The sequence below is a fragment of the Cebus imitator genome, unplaced genomic scaffold, assembly GCF_001604975.1.
Source record: "Cebus imitator isolate Cc_AM_T3 unplaced genomic scaffold, Cebus_imitator-1.0 Scaffold158, whole genome shotgun sequence".
Taxonomy (NCBI): domain Eukaryota; kingdom Metazoa; phylum Chordata; class Mammalia; order Primates; family Cebidae; genus Cebus; species Cebus imitator.
This window is the reverse complement of record NW_016107473.1, coordinates 3,548,383-3,562,094: the sequence shown is the minus strand read 5'-3', so window position 1 is coordinate 3,562,094 and position 13,712 is coordinate 3,548,383. Positions and strand designations below refer to the sequence as shown.

The window sequence follows — 13,712 nt, the reverse complement described above, 5'->3', positions numbered from 1 at the left end:
CAGCCGGAGAGGACTCGAGAGGCAGGTGCTGCGGGGGACAGTTCCCCCTCCAAAAAAAAAAAAAAAAAAAAAACCACGCAGCCGATTGGGGGTTTCCCGTCGGCGCACCCTGCCCGGAGCCAAGAAGACCGGCTGGTGCCGCTGTATTTGTATTTATATCCATTGCTGTGCTCTGCGTTCCCGTGGCGCGCCCGGACACTCCTCCGCCTCCCCCTCCTCTTCCTCCTCCAGGGCCACCTCCCCTCCTTCCCCACCCCCATCTGCTTCTGTCAAATGAGAAAGTCACCGAGGAGAACCCAAACACTCCAGCCGCTGAGAGCCCCCTTTGGCACTTGGCAGCACGCGGCAGCGGGCTCCTCGGCTCAACTTGGTGGAGCCTCCGCGACGCAACTTTGGGGGCTGTTTTGCATTTAAGAGAGAACGACCGAGGAGGAGGAGCGCTCTGCCCGGCCGCCGCTACCTGCGGGGAGCTCGCGAGCAAACACCACTGGAGACGAAGCACCCAAAGAACGTCAAGGGCAAACTGCCGCCGCGGGGAGGGGAAACCGCCGAGAAGTTAGAGTGTCCCGGAGACAACCTGCCGGAGCGCTCGGCCGGAGACCCTAGGGCGGCCCGGGGTGCGACGCGGCCCTGGGCTGGTTCCCCAGCACCCTCCTCCGGGGAGGGAGCGACGCCAGGGCGCGACGTGGGGCGCGGCGAGCCCCGGCCGGTCAAGCGGGTCCCCTCGGGCAGCCAACATTGATTTCCTCCGAGCCGAGGGCGAGGGCCCGGGCGGCGGCGGGCTGCAGCCGCGGCAGGGCGAGAGCATGTCCAAGCCGGTGGATCACGTCAAGCGGCCCATGAACGCCTTCATGGTGTGGTCGCGGGCTCAGCGGCGCAAGATGGCCCAGGAGAACCCCAAGATGCACAACTCGGAGATCAGCAAGCGCCTGGGCGCTGAGTGGAAGCTGCTCACGGAGTCAGAGAAGCGGCCGTTCATCGACGAGGCCAAGCGTCTGCGCGCCATGCACATGAAGGAGCACCCCGACTACAAGTACCGGCCGCGGCGCAAGCCCAAGACGCTGCTCAAGAAGGACAAGTTCGCCTTCCCGGTGCCCTACGGCCTGGGCGGAGTGGCGGACGCCGAGCACCCCGCGCTCAAGGCGGGCGCCGGGCTGCACGCGGGGGCTGGCGGAGGCCTGGTGCCCGAGTCGCTGCTCGCCAACCCCGAGAAAGCGGCAGCGGCCGCCGCCGCCGCCGCCGCGCGCGTCTTCTTCCCGCAGTCGGCGGCCGCCGCCGCCGCTGCCGCCGCCGCTGCCGCCGCGGGCAGCCCCTACTCGCTGCTTGACCTGGGCTCCAAGATGGCAGAGATCTCGTCGTCCTCGTCTGGCCTCCCGTACGCATCGTCGCTGGGCTACCCGACCGCGGGCGCGGGCGCCTTCCACGGCGCGGCGGCGGCGGCTGCAGCGGCGGCCGCGGCCGCCGGGGGGCACACGCACTCGCACCCCAGCCCGGGCAACCCGGGCTACATGATCCCGTGCAACTGCAGCGCGTGGCCCAGCCCCGGGCTGCAGCCGCCGCTCGCCTACATCCTGCTGCCGGGCATGGGCAAGCCCCAGCTGGACCCCTACCCTGCGGCCTACGCCGCCGCGCTATGACCCCGCGGGGCCGCGTCGCGAGGACCGCTGTGCACACGTGTACATATGTATAGTACTAGCGCTGCGGCCGTCCCGTGCGACCTCCCGAGACCGGGGGCCCGCTTTGTATGTACATAGAATGTATAGGTGCCAGGCGGAGGCAGGGGACCCGGCGGGGCAGGAGAGGCCGAGCGAGCGAGGGCGCGGGCGAGCGTGCCTGTGCATTCGCCGCATCATTTCAGACCCGCACTTCGGCAGCCAACTCGAAAGCGGGCGGTTGTGTCCTGCAGCAGTTGGTGTTTGCTTTGCACTTCGGAACCTGTTGCGTTTTGATCCACGGAGGTGGAGGAGTAACTTTTTGATATGTTGGCCTTTCCAGTTTTGTTGGAAGTTTCTTGGTCGGTTTTGTTTTTGTTTCTCTCATTCAACTTCTTCGCCCCTCAGCCCCCCAGTCCCCCAGCCCCCTCGCCCCCTCCCGGTCCGTGTTGCATGCACTCTGTTGAAAGGTGAGGTCTGAAATGGCTGGCACACGGGAAAAGCTGCTTGTGTCATTCGTTTCTGGGAGCGGGATGGCTCTCAGCAGCCTTGCCTCCCTGCTTGTACTATTTGAACTTTGCGGATCTCTGTTCTCTCAAGCAGAACTCCCAGACCGGATCCATTCTTGACCAGTGACCGGCTCGAATCTGGCCTTTTGTGTGTGAGATGATCACGGTTTCTTTTGTTTATCACGCCATATGCAAATCAGAGCAAGAGCTCTTTCTCAAGAGCAAGAAACGCCAACAAGAAATATGTGTGAGATGAAAGTTGTCAATTGGATTTTCTCCCTAAACAAACAACAACAAACTACTAGAAGTCTCCCTGAGTCCATTCGCTTGGATTTCTGACACAGTTTACAAAAAAAAAAAAAAGAGGGGGGAAAGGCGCTGTTCCTATTTCTCCTTATGGCTGAGTTCACCTTAAGATTGTAAATGTGTATATGTCAGTGAAAACATTGAGGCTTGGAAAATGTGTGATTTTCGTTGCCCTAAGTTTGAGTCGCTTTTAGACTCAAAAACATTTTGAGCGAATGTCAAAGTTAACTTTTAAAAATTGCGAAACTATTTCAGAATCGCAATTTTATCGAAGATTAAATCAGACTTTTTTGTCTGGTAATTATATATTTATTATTTAGCAAAACCGAAGGAAAAAAGCACAGAATTGTTTCAACAGATGTCTCTCATTTTCAGCTAGCATTTCTCTCCCAACTTGAGCTGGTTTAATGTGTTTTGGATTTCTCTCCTCAATTGGCTTATTTTTTAGATCTCCTGCAATTAATTTGCAAATTACGATAAAACACATTTTAGGAAAAAAAGGAACCTTCTTCAATTATTAGCTTTTTTTTTGTTTATTTTTAAATGTATATATTTTGACTAATGTTTGTGAATGAAGTTGGCTAACATGTATTTAGTTTCATTTTGGCTTTATGTAATATAAAGTTTTTAAAATTTTAAATATTGGTTTTAATCTTTATGTGTAAATGATTTTCTTGTGTGATCTTCTAATTTAATATTAGACGTCTAAGGTATATCTGTAAATTAGAATCCGACTATCACTCTGTTCATTTTTTTGAACAAAGAGTTTAAATAAAGCCTGAACCAGGGAAAAGAGAAAACTCTTCTATTTCTTGTTGAGTTCCTAACAAGATTTTTATCTGAATTGCCCTTACGTGCCTGGTCCAGGTGAAGTGTAACGTATCCTCCAAAGGCACTCTTTGTTTCACTTTTGAATAGATTTACTAGGAAATCTAAATCAAGCCATTGTTATTCAGAGCCAAAAACCTGATTTATCACATTTTTAATCCTGAATAGGAAAGAAGATAAAAAAAAAAAAATACCCAAGTAGTTGTATTAGCTTTAACAACAACCAAAAAAAAGGCATTCATGAACCAGTAGAACAGAGCCCATTGAAAACATCCAGACCGTTCAAAGCATTTCAGCAGTTTCCAGTAACATTTTAAGAGGGGAAAGTTGCTTGGCCACTTTATCTTGTTAGTTGAAGAGCCCCACCACTTAAATCAGTGTAATTTGTTCTCCTATCTTTGGGGTATTCCTTGTTTACACCTTAAGGTTTTATTTGGAGGATAATCACTACTAAGGACAAAGTACAACTTTTGGCCTCTTTAGGACCTAATTTTGTTATGCTAATCTCGTTAAAATAGAAGTTTAACATTCACATGGAGAGGGTTGGATTTCTAGGGCTAGACAAATTTCTACTAGAAAAAAGTTTGAAATCATAAAGGATTTTAATTTTATACAAGAAATAGAAGACTATCAGAAAAAACAACTGTAAGAAGATCTTGCCCCCCCTCAACCAAAATGGAAATTCTTAAAATACTATATACAAGTCTTAAACCAGTTTCCCCATTGAGACGTTTTGTAGAGCTGCACGTCTTTATAAGCGACCCAAGTCTTTAAAGTCATTGTTTTCCCCTAACGGAATAATATCTTAAAAACCATGAAAAGTTATGGAAATGTGAGAAATAGGCTCTGCTGGTTTGACCCTGATTCACTAATTAAAATGATCCCTCTCCCGTTATTCCCCGAGCTCTTTGCAATATTATAAGTTAATTCATATGGTTCTGAGCGATTATGCAAAACTAATTTGGACTGTCCAGGGGTAATTATCCCTGACACGGTTAATTAAATCCTTTCAAGGCTTCGTCTTTCCCTTTTGTAGCAGCCCATCCCTTCTCAACACGGAACTTCCTGCGGCTCACTGGAAATCACCCCAGCCCTAAATCTTAGTTACCACCCTGAGCCTTCCAGCTCGGCCGCCTCCTCGGCCTGAAGATTCCCCGCCCCCTCCCGCCCCCTCCCCCTTCCCAAAGATCAGCGTTTTCTGGGAGAAACGCTCCGGAGTGGTTGATGAATGAGAAGAGGACTGGAAAGATGCGTAAGAGGAGGGGTGAGGATGCCGGGGGTGAGCACCAGGGTCACATCGCCAACAGATTGTGCGGCTGTTTGAGGACCTCCACAGGCCCCACAGCCTCGTTTATCACCCATTCTGACTCCAGGGACCTTGCTAACAAGTTGGCGGGTTTTGCGCCTGCAGAGAGCCTCCTGCCAAGTTAGACTGTGCCGAAGTAAGGGGCTGGATGGGGGAGCGGCTCTGGGGCAAAAGGGAGTAGAGAAAGGCCCGGGGGTGGGTGGAAGAGTCTGAATGTGGCCCACAAATGCAGCGCTGGAAATGGGCAGAGCTGCTGCTGGCTCGCGATCTCTGTCTTCACCTCTTTATCTGTCTCCATCTGGCTCCCTGTTTCTCCATTTTTCTTTCTTTCTCTCTCCTTCCTTCCATCTTCTTTCTTTCCCTTCCTTTTTTTCTTCCTTTTATTTTCGTTTCTTTTTAAAGGGGTTTTTTTTTAAAGCCATGATGCAATTTCTTTGGTATTCACCGTTGCCCCAAAACTTTAAGCAACTCTCGTATCCAAGGGGCCAGGCATGTTGCTTTGGGCTTTGGGCAAACAGGTGGAACTGCCCTGTGTAAGCAGTAAGAACGGGTGCAGGAGACGCTGTCGCGTGAGGGGTGGCTTTGGGAGAACAGCGGAGCTGGCCGCGATTCTTACTTCCCTTCACAATTTCCTCCTCCTCCTCCTCCAAGAAGATAAAAGAAAGCACCGCGGATCTCCCTCTCACCCCCAGGCTCCGGACGCAGAAGACGGAGAGAAAATTCCACTCTCCCCGGAGCAGATAGGGACCAGCGCGACAGCCAATCAGAGCGCGGCTCGGCGCGGGCGCTCGCGACCGCCCGGGCCGCAGCATCCTCCAGGCCAGCGAAGTTCCCGCAACTCGCCCGCCTCTAGGGTCCGCGTCCTCCTTGTGCCCGCGGCCCAGCGGAGGCCGAGGGAGCCGTCCAAACTTTATTAATCTCTCCCCCTTTCTTTCTCCCTCAGCCCAGTGCATCTCAAAGGTCAGCCCTTTTCTTTTAAAAGACTGATATTATTAATGCACTGACAATCCCCCCCCCCACTTTCTTTTTTCTCTCTTGCAGGGGGGAAAAAGGGAAATGGTTGAAAGCATCTTTTTTTTTTTTTTTTTTTTTTTTTTTTTTTTTTTGTCCTTCAGTGGGAGCGTTTAGACAGTCGAGGAGGTTTTGTCCGAGAACAAAACGCAGGGTTGGGAGGTTTTGTGAGAGTGTTGTTTGTTGAAGTGGAGCTAAGAAAAAGCGGCGGCTTTCTCCTCATTGTGAAGAAACCAATCAGTGGTATTTGGAAAACTGTTAGCATTGTGCACTTCTTCTGTGTCCATTGTGAGGCGTTTCTTTTCACAAGGTTTTTTTTTCAGCCGATCCAGCTGGCCGGAATGAATAGCGGTGCAATGTGTACACGCTTTGTCCCTCCGGCCTTCAAGTAGCCCCCATTGAATAGACTAAGTTGACACTGCGTGACAGTGAAACAACATAATAAAAAATACATGAGCCCCTGAATAGGAGCAGGCGCATAAATAAATAAAATGGGTGACCAAAACTGGATAAACTGAATGACAAAACGGTGAAAGGGGAACAAAAAGATATTTAACACGCTAGATTAGCATTAGAATGCGATCTACAAGGCAGAACAATTGATGAATAGGTTTACCGGCCAAGAAAGAAATGGACTAAATGCCCTTTGAATAGATATGCTTTTTGCAAGGGCTTTGAATAGATATGCTTTTGCAAGGGCTGAATGGGAAAAGGTAAAGATGAAGCTATGCAAATGAGCCGAGGAACTTTTTATATATATTCTTTAAACACACACACACACTGCGGGGGGGAAGAGTGCTGCCTCGGGATGTTTATAGAAGCAATAATTGCCATTATTAGCATTGTCTGCAGCAGATAGAAATTGAACAGGTTGGGATAATATGGGGTAGCAGTAATTATTCTTCTAATTAATGGTCCTTTGCTACTTGCAAAAGGAAAAAGGAAAGAAGTAGTAAAAGTTATGCAGAAGTTATGTTTCCTTGTGTCCATTTGCCCAGCGCTGGAATCTGTGGAGCAGCGAGCCTGGCCATTCCAAGATACGGGCTGATCGTCAAACATTCCCCCCAGTCCTGAGGCTCTGGGTTTAGGTCCTGGTTTCCATTTATGCCGCATTTTTGAGAGTCTAATACGGTGTCTGACACATGGTAGGTGCTCAGTGAATAGTCGTGAATGAATGAATGAATGAATGAATGAATATAAATTTAAAGGGGGAAACTCAGGCCTCCTCATAAAGGTGGGGGCTAGGGGATACCGAGGGGCTTCCCCAGGAGGACTTTGTTTTTTCATCATCCCACTCCCTGGGAGAGAGGTCCACACGGGATGGTGGCTTCCCCTTTGCTGAGAGTTTTGCCTTCAGCCTATCTGGGCCGGTGGAAAAGAGAAGAATAAGCAAGAGACAAGCAACTACTTCCCTCCCGGCGTTCCCTTTTCCTCACTGCCAAAGCCATTCCAAAGCCAGGGTGGAGAGGCTGTGAAGTTGCAAAGAAACACAGAATCCACCCCCTTAAATAATTAGGATACATTTAAAGTTTGCCTCTTTCAGTTTTCTCTCCTTGGCTCCTGCCCCATTCCCCCCGGGCCCTAGGTCTTTGACCGAACCTCAAGAAACAGAGAACCTCCTGGATGGATTGCCCCTCCCCCCATCCCCAGGCAAGGCGCGAACCCGCGGAGATCTGGGACATCCTTCGGTTCCCTGGCCTGCCCTGGAGGCGTGCATAGAGGCCTTTGCCGCCCACGACATCAATTGTTTTATTTTCGATGGTTGCTCGCCAGGCCTGCGGGTCGCGGGGCCACCCAGTCGTGGAACTTTTCAGTCGTTATCGGCGCTGCCTCTAACTTAATGGAATAATGCAAATTATAGCCTGCCCAGCTGACATGTCCCTGAGAATGCGCGGGGGCTGAGAGATAGCTCTGGGCAGCGGCTCTCCGGACCTCCCGGCCCGCCGGCGGGAATGGAGCTCTGAAATGTGACAAAAGGCGGGGAACCCCAAATTCTCAAAGCAATGTTCTTTTTTCTTAAGAAGCAATTGAGCCTTACAAAGTGTCGGGCCGCACGGAAGCCTTGCATATTTTAAAGTGTAACCTGAGCCTTCGCGGTTTCAGCTTCACTTAGAACATGCAAATTCCTAGAAATTGAAAAATCTGAAAAACTTCCAAAGAGCTCTATCTGGATAAATCCGTTGGGAGTCGCTTTGAGAAACCAAAACACACGGCGATTTGGGGCGATGGATATTTGTGGGGAGGCAGGGGCCTGCTGGATTGGGTTTCCAGGGTCAAGGTGTCGCTGGGCCTTCGATGATGGCCTCTGCGCAGAGCAGGGAAGTGGCACCGCTGGGCAGCGAGCTCAGTGGCTCTCCTTCTGTGACCCCCCTCCAACCCCCGCCCCCGGGGCCATTGCCCCTCTCTGCAAGCTTTGTCCTGTGGACTCCCTAGTCCTTTCAAGGCCGCCCCATCGCTCACGCTTGACTGGAGGAAATAAAATCTGCGTTGGCTTTTTAATTCCTTTGGAAAATGTCTCCACCTGATTTCTACCTCCTTCGAGCTTCGTGCTTGATTGGGAGAGGGGTTATTTAGGGATTTTTTTTTTTTTTCAAACAGAAGAAATTTAGGTACTAATTGTAAACACCCCGTTGCTCTTCTTGAAAGTATGTATTATTAAATTAGCCGAGGCTTGGAGACACACGGCCTATTACTCATTTCCAGCCTCTAGGCAAAGAATTCTACGGAGATCCACCAGTAAAACCAGATTTCTTAAGGGAAATTACCAGGACGTCTTCAGACTCTCTTCAAGGGATGATATTACTGGGTTGTCGATTTCACTTGAGCACACACTTCCGTAGCCCAGTCCTACCATTTTATTTTGGGATCACCCTAAGGTAATTAGCCACTTGCAGAAAGCTTGAAACCCGGCAAGGAGAGGCACAACATAGGATAACAGACCAGAGAAGCTTTTCAGATTGGTTGTCTCCTCTGGGGCCACCTTTTCATAAGGTCGGAAGTGGAGAGGAGTGTCTGCAGAAGAGGGACTACCTTTAAAGGGGCTCTCCCGACCTCAGAGGTGAGGGGGGCTTCTTAGAGTTATCACCACCTGTAGGTGGATTTGTCACCACCATGTAGTGTCTCCTGGGGAGCCCAGCTTGTCCTCCCTGAGACCCTTCAGGTACTGTTACTGAGTTCAGGGGAGCCTTTAGCGCGTTCTCCGTTTGCCCTGAGGGTATTTCATGTACAAAAGCTTCTTCATGCGCGCGCGCACACACAGACATCCAGCGGGTTTGAAGTGGACCCCTGTTTATTTGTTACCACGTGGTAAACCTCAGATTTGGAAGTCATCATTGTGCGGGTGCGCATCAGGATCCTGGGGAGACTGTGTTGGGTTGGGACTGCGCACAAACACTGGAATTCTCCACAACAAACATTTGTGCCAGCGCTCGCCCTCGTTCCCTCCTGCTTAGCTGAATTTTTGTAAGGGGGTTTCTTTTAAATTGGATTATCCGAATGGTCGCCTACATGGCCTTACTCTGTCTGCATAGACTGGCCGGGTGAAGACGAGTGGAAGGACGCACGAAAAGCCTGGGACAGGAGATAGAGAACTTCTTTAGAGCAGCGTAGGAAAAGTGGGTGCTGGGTGAAACGGAAGTCAAAGAGGGAGGATAGAAGAGAGAACGAGAACAGAACTGCAGCACTTCCGACGCACCTTTGGGTTCACCTGCGGAAGGCACGCCCAGGGCTGAGGAGTGGCGGGACTCGCGGAAGAGCTGGAGGCGGCAGAGGACCCCGGTGCCCCCAACCCAGAGCCCTCCGCAAAGTCCTTGCCCGAGAGAAGAGACTGGCCAGATCTGGGAGGAGGGGAGTGGGAGGCGATGATCACCCGGGTTTTTGCAGGATCAGCATGGAAAGGAGGGACCTGGAAAGGAGAGAGGGTCTTGGAGAACACCGCAGCCTCCAGTCCCGGCGACCCCTCCCTCTGGGGCTGGAGCCACACTAGAAAGAAGAGTGTCAGAAATTAGGGCCAGCCTCTCACCCCCACGAGTTTAACCCCTGCAGACCCACAGTGCGAAGCAGGTTTTGTGCAGCCTGAAACTTATCTAAGTCGTGGGAGCTTGTTTAGTACAAAATATAAAATAAATCGTAATTCTGACAGGACTTTAGAAGGGGTCTTGGTACAAGTGTGGGAAGCTTTCTTCCCGGGAAATCGAGTCTGCCGCCGGTAGACACTTCGGACGACCTCGGGGTCTTGTTCCCAGCTTCGGTGGTGAGGCAAGCGCCTGGGGGCATCAATGAGCCCCCTTCTGATCATCGCCCTTACCCTCCTTCCCACCAGCCGCCCAACTTCGGGCAGCTGGGAGAAGGGTCTGGCGGGACAAAGGCACCAACTGCTTTACCCCAGACCAAGGCTTCTATGTGCTTCCAGAGCTCGGATTGCTGTTCTTCCTTTTCGGGGACTACGTTTTCTCCAGTAAACTTAGACTTGAGTAGGTCGAGCGGTTGATTAATATGGATTGGAACCCGGCTGCTCCAGGCCGCGTGAATTAACATGAACCCACGGCGGCTGCGCTCACCGTTCCCTGAGCCTCCCTGGGGCGCCGGGAGCCGGAACTGCGGAGCCGCTGATTCCCGAAGCAGGCGGGAGTGCGGGTCCGCCTAAACCAGCGTGGTCTCTGTCTGCGCGCCCCCGAACTTGCCCACACACACCCTATCCTGGGTGCCCGAGCGCACCTCAGGCGGCACGGATATGCGTGCACTCACTCTCCAGGGTCCTCGGACACCGTTTCTTTTCTTTCTAGAAGCTACCTCCATTCTATGATAAAGATTCAGATTTGGGAATGGGAGATTCCTCCCATTCCCCTGGTGTTGGACAAGGATTACCCAACTTGAGTAACTGCTCAAAACTAAGGCAACCCTAAACCTGCCCCCGAATGCACGGGGTGGAGATCCTGGCCTTATAGCGGGAAAGAAAGAGCTGAGCTGCGGATTCCGGGGAGGGCAACGCGCTCACAGAAAGCGTTTGCTTTCTGAAGTCTGCGGGCCTACAGGCGGCCAGGGGGATCATCACCTATCCACTACAAGTCCAAAGCCTTCACCATCTTCTGCTCGGAGAAGTCACCCTGGCGACCTGTCTCCCTGAAGCCACTGCATCTTTGGAACCTATGAGAAGTGACAAAGCTAAGTGTACGTGTAGGCCTCAACAGCTTCACCACCCGCCCCCGCCCATGGTCTCCAGGTCTCTGTCTCTTCTCTCTCATCCGCACACACTGGGTGACCAGGCCGGGCCGGGGCGGAATCGGGTGCCCTCCAACCCCTGCGCAGTTCAGGGTCTCAGCGAGGAGGCGAAGGCTTGATGGGATGAGGCTTCCGTGGGCCTTAAGGCCTTCTTCAAGCCTGCAGGCTCCTGCTGCTGCAAAACCAAGGCCCCACGTCCCACCCTGGGCTGCCACCTCCGCCCACACCGCTAGTCCAAGTAGTCGGCTGGCTTTGCAGCAGCATACCCAGGACTGCGCGCTCCAGGCGGTGCGGGGCGCAGAACAGCGCTGGGGAGGTAGGAAGCGCTTTGCAAAAGACACACAACGTGACAGTCATTAGGTTGGTGGGATGAGCTGCCGTCCAGGGCGAGAGCGCTACTTGGAGCTTGCTGCCCAACCCCCCTCCCCCGCCCCTGGCATTTGTCCGAGATCACCCAAAGGCTGCCCATCCACAATTTTAGCCACGTAATGGAGCCGGGTTTTTCTGCTGAAGTGTTGGGGACGAGACCAAGCCTAGGACCCAAACCAGATCCCAAGGCCCAAGGCTTTTCTTGAAAACTGTTCCCTGGAAAATGGTGTGGGCTTGGGACATCTATTGATCCACGCGCCCTAGCCCAGGTCCTGGGCTGCCTTCCCACGTGCAGATCACGTTTATCGGCTATAAAGGCAGCCCTAATCCATGACTGGGAGCTCTTCTCTTTGCGGGAATAACAGAGGCAGACAATTCTAGAAGCCTAGGGCAAGCCTTGGAGGAGCTTTGGGTCTACTGGCAAAGGAGACAAAGAGCTTTCTGCTGGGAAAATGTTGTCTCATAAGATGGTCAGGAGTGGGCGACAAGACACTTGGGGTCCCGGACTGAAAGATGGCGGTGCAGAGCTAAACAAAGCCCATCTGGGAGAAATTGTATCTACGTAATACCAAAAGAGGGACAACCCTAAGTCATTTGAGGATGCCGTGAGCCCCTAATAACTGCTTTTCCTGAGTTCCTAATTTTCTGCCAGTTGAGCCTCTCTGATGCGCTAGGCCACGAGGCAGCCTTCTCCTTGTATTTCCTGTGAATGGCGCCCCCTAGAAGCCTCTTTCCCAGGCTTGTCTCTAATCTTCCCGGCAAATATTTCCAATATATAGATAAGGAAGGACTTTCCCAAGGTCACACATCAAGTAGAACTTCTAGATGTCTGCCCTCCCCCACAGCCGAACTCCTTTAACCTTGCTATCCTTTACTATAGATGAAAGGAAGTACTCTTCCACAATTTTAGCCAGGTAAGATGTTCCCTGACATCCTTTTAAACCAAAACAGAAACTTATTGATAATGTGCTGTTTCTGGAAAGCTCCTCCGGGTGGAAAATCCATCCTATCATGACCACAGACCGATGGGTGTGGGGATGCTGCAAGCAGTGGGGAAAAAAAAATTTGTCTCACTTTTCTGCCTTAGCAAAACAAACCATCGACAAGCCTTTTTCTCTTGAGCCATAAATGTTCGAAGTCAAGGCCTCTGGCTTAATGTGACTTTTGAAAAGTGAGAGAAACCAAGGGAGGAAAACCCAGCTGGTGAGTAGATTCCCCAGATGATGCCTCACCTTTTCTTCTCTCTCCATCTCTCCTCCTCATTTTCCTTCTCCTGGTTATAGTTCCATATGGGCCTTCTGGCATTTTTCTTAGTTCAGGGAAGTGACAGTGTTGCTAAACCCTGGTGCAATGCCTTAAATTCTTCCTTGTTAAGCATTTGAGAGGCTGGAGAGCTGTGTTGTGCTGGATTTAGAATCCTTCTGGCTATGGTGAAGGGTACAGTAGAGCAACAAAGGACAGTGAACCCTGGTTACTAATGCTGTCTCCTGCCATTCTCCCAGGCACCTGGTGCCAACGAGCAAATACCTTCACTTCCACCCACACAGCTGATCACCTACTAGGCTCTGTGTACCCACAGATGTGCTGTGGAGGAACAATCCCTGCTCCCAGCAAGGGCCAGCCTCTCTACTGTGCACCAGATCTCATTCCTTCTCTGGGAGGCAGCCTTTAAGACGACTTCAATCCCCACTGCCTGGTATCCCTGTCTTTGTGTAAATTCAATTGTAAGCTGAACTTGCTGCTAACATATTGAATGTGACCAAGAGATTTCCCTTCTCAGATGGTGACTTCTGCTCCCGCCCCTCTGTCTATCCCCTAAACCTTCTCTGTCTCTTCCTCAGCTCTTGTTTTAAGGGAAACAAGCAGCTCTATGGAGAGGCCTACTTGGCAAGAGCTGATGTATCTGGCCAAAGGACAGCAAAGACTTGAAGCCTGTCTGCAGCTAAGTGAAAAAGTCACCCAGTCGAGCCTTTAGATGACTACAGTCCCAGCTGGCAGCTTGACTGCAGCTTTGGAAGAGCCCCTGAGCTGGAGGGTACTCAACAGCAAGGCCCCCTGGATTCAAAACCCCTGAAGCCATAAGATAATCCATGTTTGTTGTTTTAAGCCATTAACTTCTGGAGTGACTTGTTACACAGCAAGAGGTAGCAAATATATTGTGTGATGCAGTCAAGGACATAGCTCCAGAAAAATCTCACCCCTTTCTCTTGCAACATCAAACCAAATAGCCTGTAATACCAACTATTTGGGAGGCTGAGACAGGAGGATCACTTGAGCCCAGAAGTTCTGGGGCATAGTTCACTATGCCTATTGGGTGCCTGTAATAAGTTCAGCATCAGTGTGTTGACCTCCCGGTAGGCAGGGACCACCAGGTTGCCTAAGGGGTGAATTGGCACAGGTTGGAAATGGAGCAAGCACAAACTCCTGCACTGACAGGTAGTAGGATTGTACCTGTGAACAGGCAAAACGCTATAGCCAGGGCAACACAGCAAGACCTCATCTCTTTAAAAA

The 13,712-nt window shown here is 51.3% G+C and overlaps 2 protein-coding genes across 2 annotated transcripts; both read left to right on the top strand.

Annotated features, from left to right (window-relative positions):
- The first annotated feature begins 304 nt into the window (after nucleotides 1-304).
- On the top strand, nucleotides 305-3,267 carry SOX21 (SRY-box transcription factor 21). The gene has a single exon (XM_017543556.2). The coding sequence runs from the start codon at nucleotides 807-809 to the stop codon at nucleotides 1,635-1,637; it is 831 nt and encodes a 276-aa protein (XP_017399045.1). The 5' UTR covers nucleotides 305-806; the 3' UTR covers nucleotides 1,638-3,267.
- Nucleotides 3,268-4,418: 1,151 nt separating this feature from the next.
- Nucleotides 4,419-5,662, top strand: LOC119473421. The gene has a single exon (XM_037743895.1). The coding sequence runs from the start codon at nucleotides 5,093-5,095 to the stop codon at nucleotides 5,516-5,518; it is 426 nt and encodes a 141-aa protein (XP_037599823.1). The 5' UTR covers nucleotides 4,419-5,092; the 3' UTR covers nucleotides 5,519-5,662.
- Nucleotides 5,663-13,712: the final 8,050 nt, after the last annotated feature.

Coding starts and splice junctions, on each gene's coding strand:
- LOC119473421 (XM_037743895.1), top strand. CDS start 5,093: ATGTTGCTTTGGGCTTTGGGCAAACAGGTGGAACTGCCCTGTGTAAGC.
- SOX21 (XM_017543556.2), top strand. CDS start 807: ATGTCCAAGCCGGTGGATCACGTCAAGCGGCCCATGAACGCCTTCATG.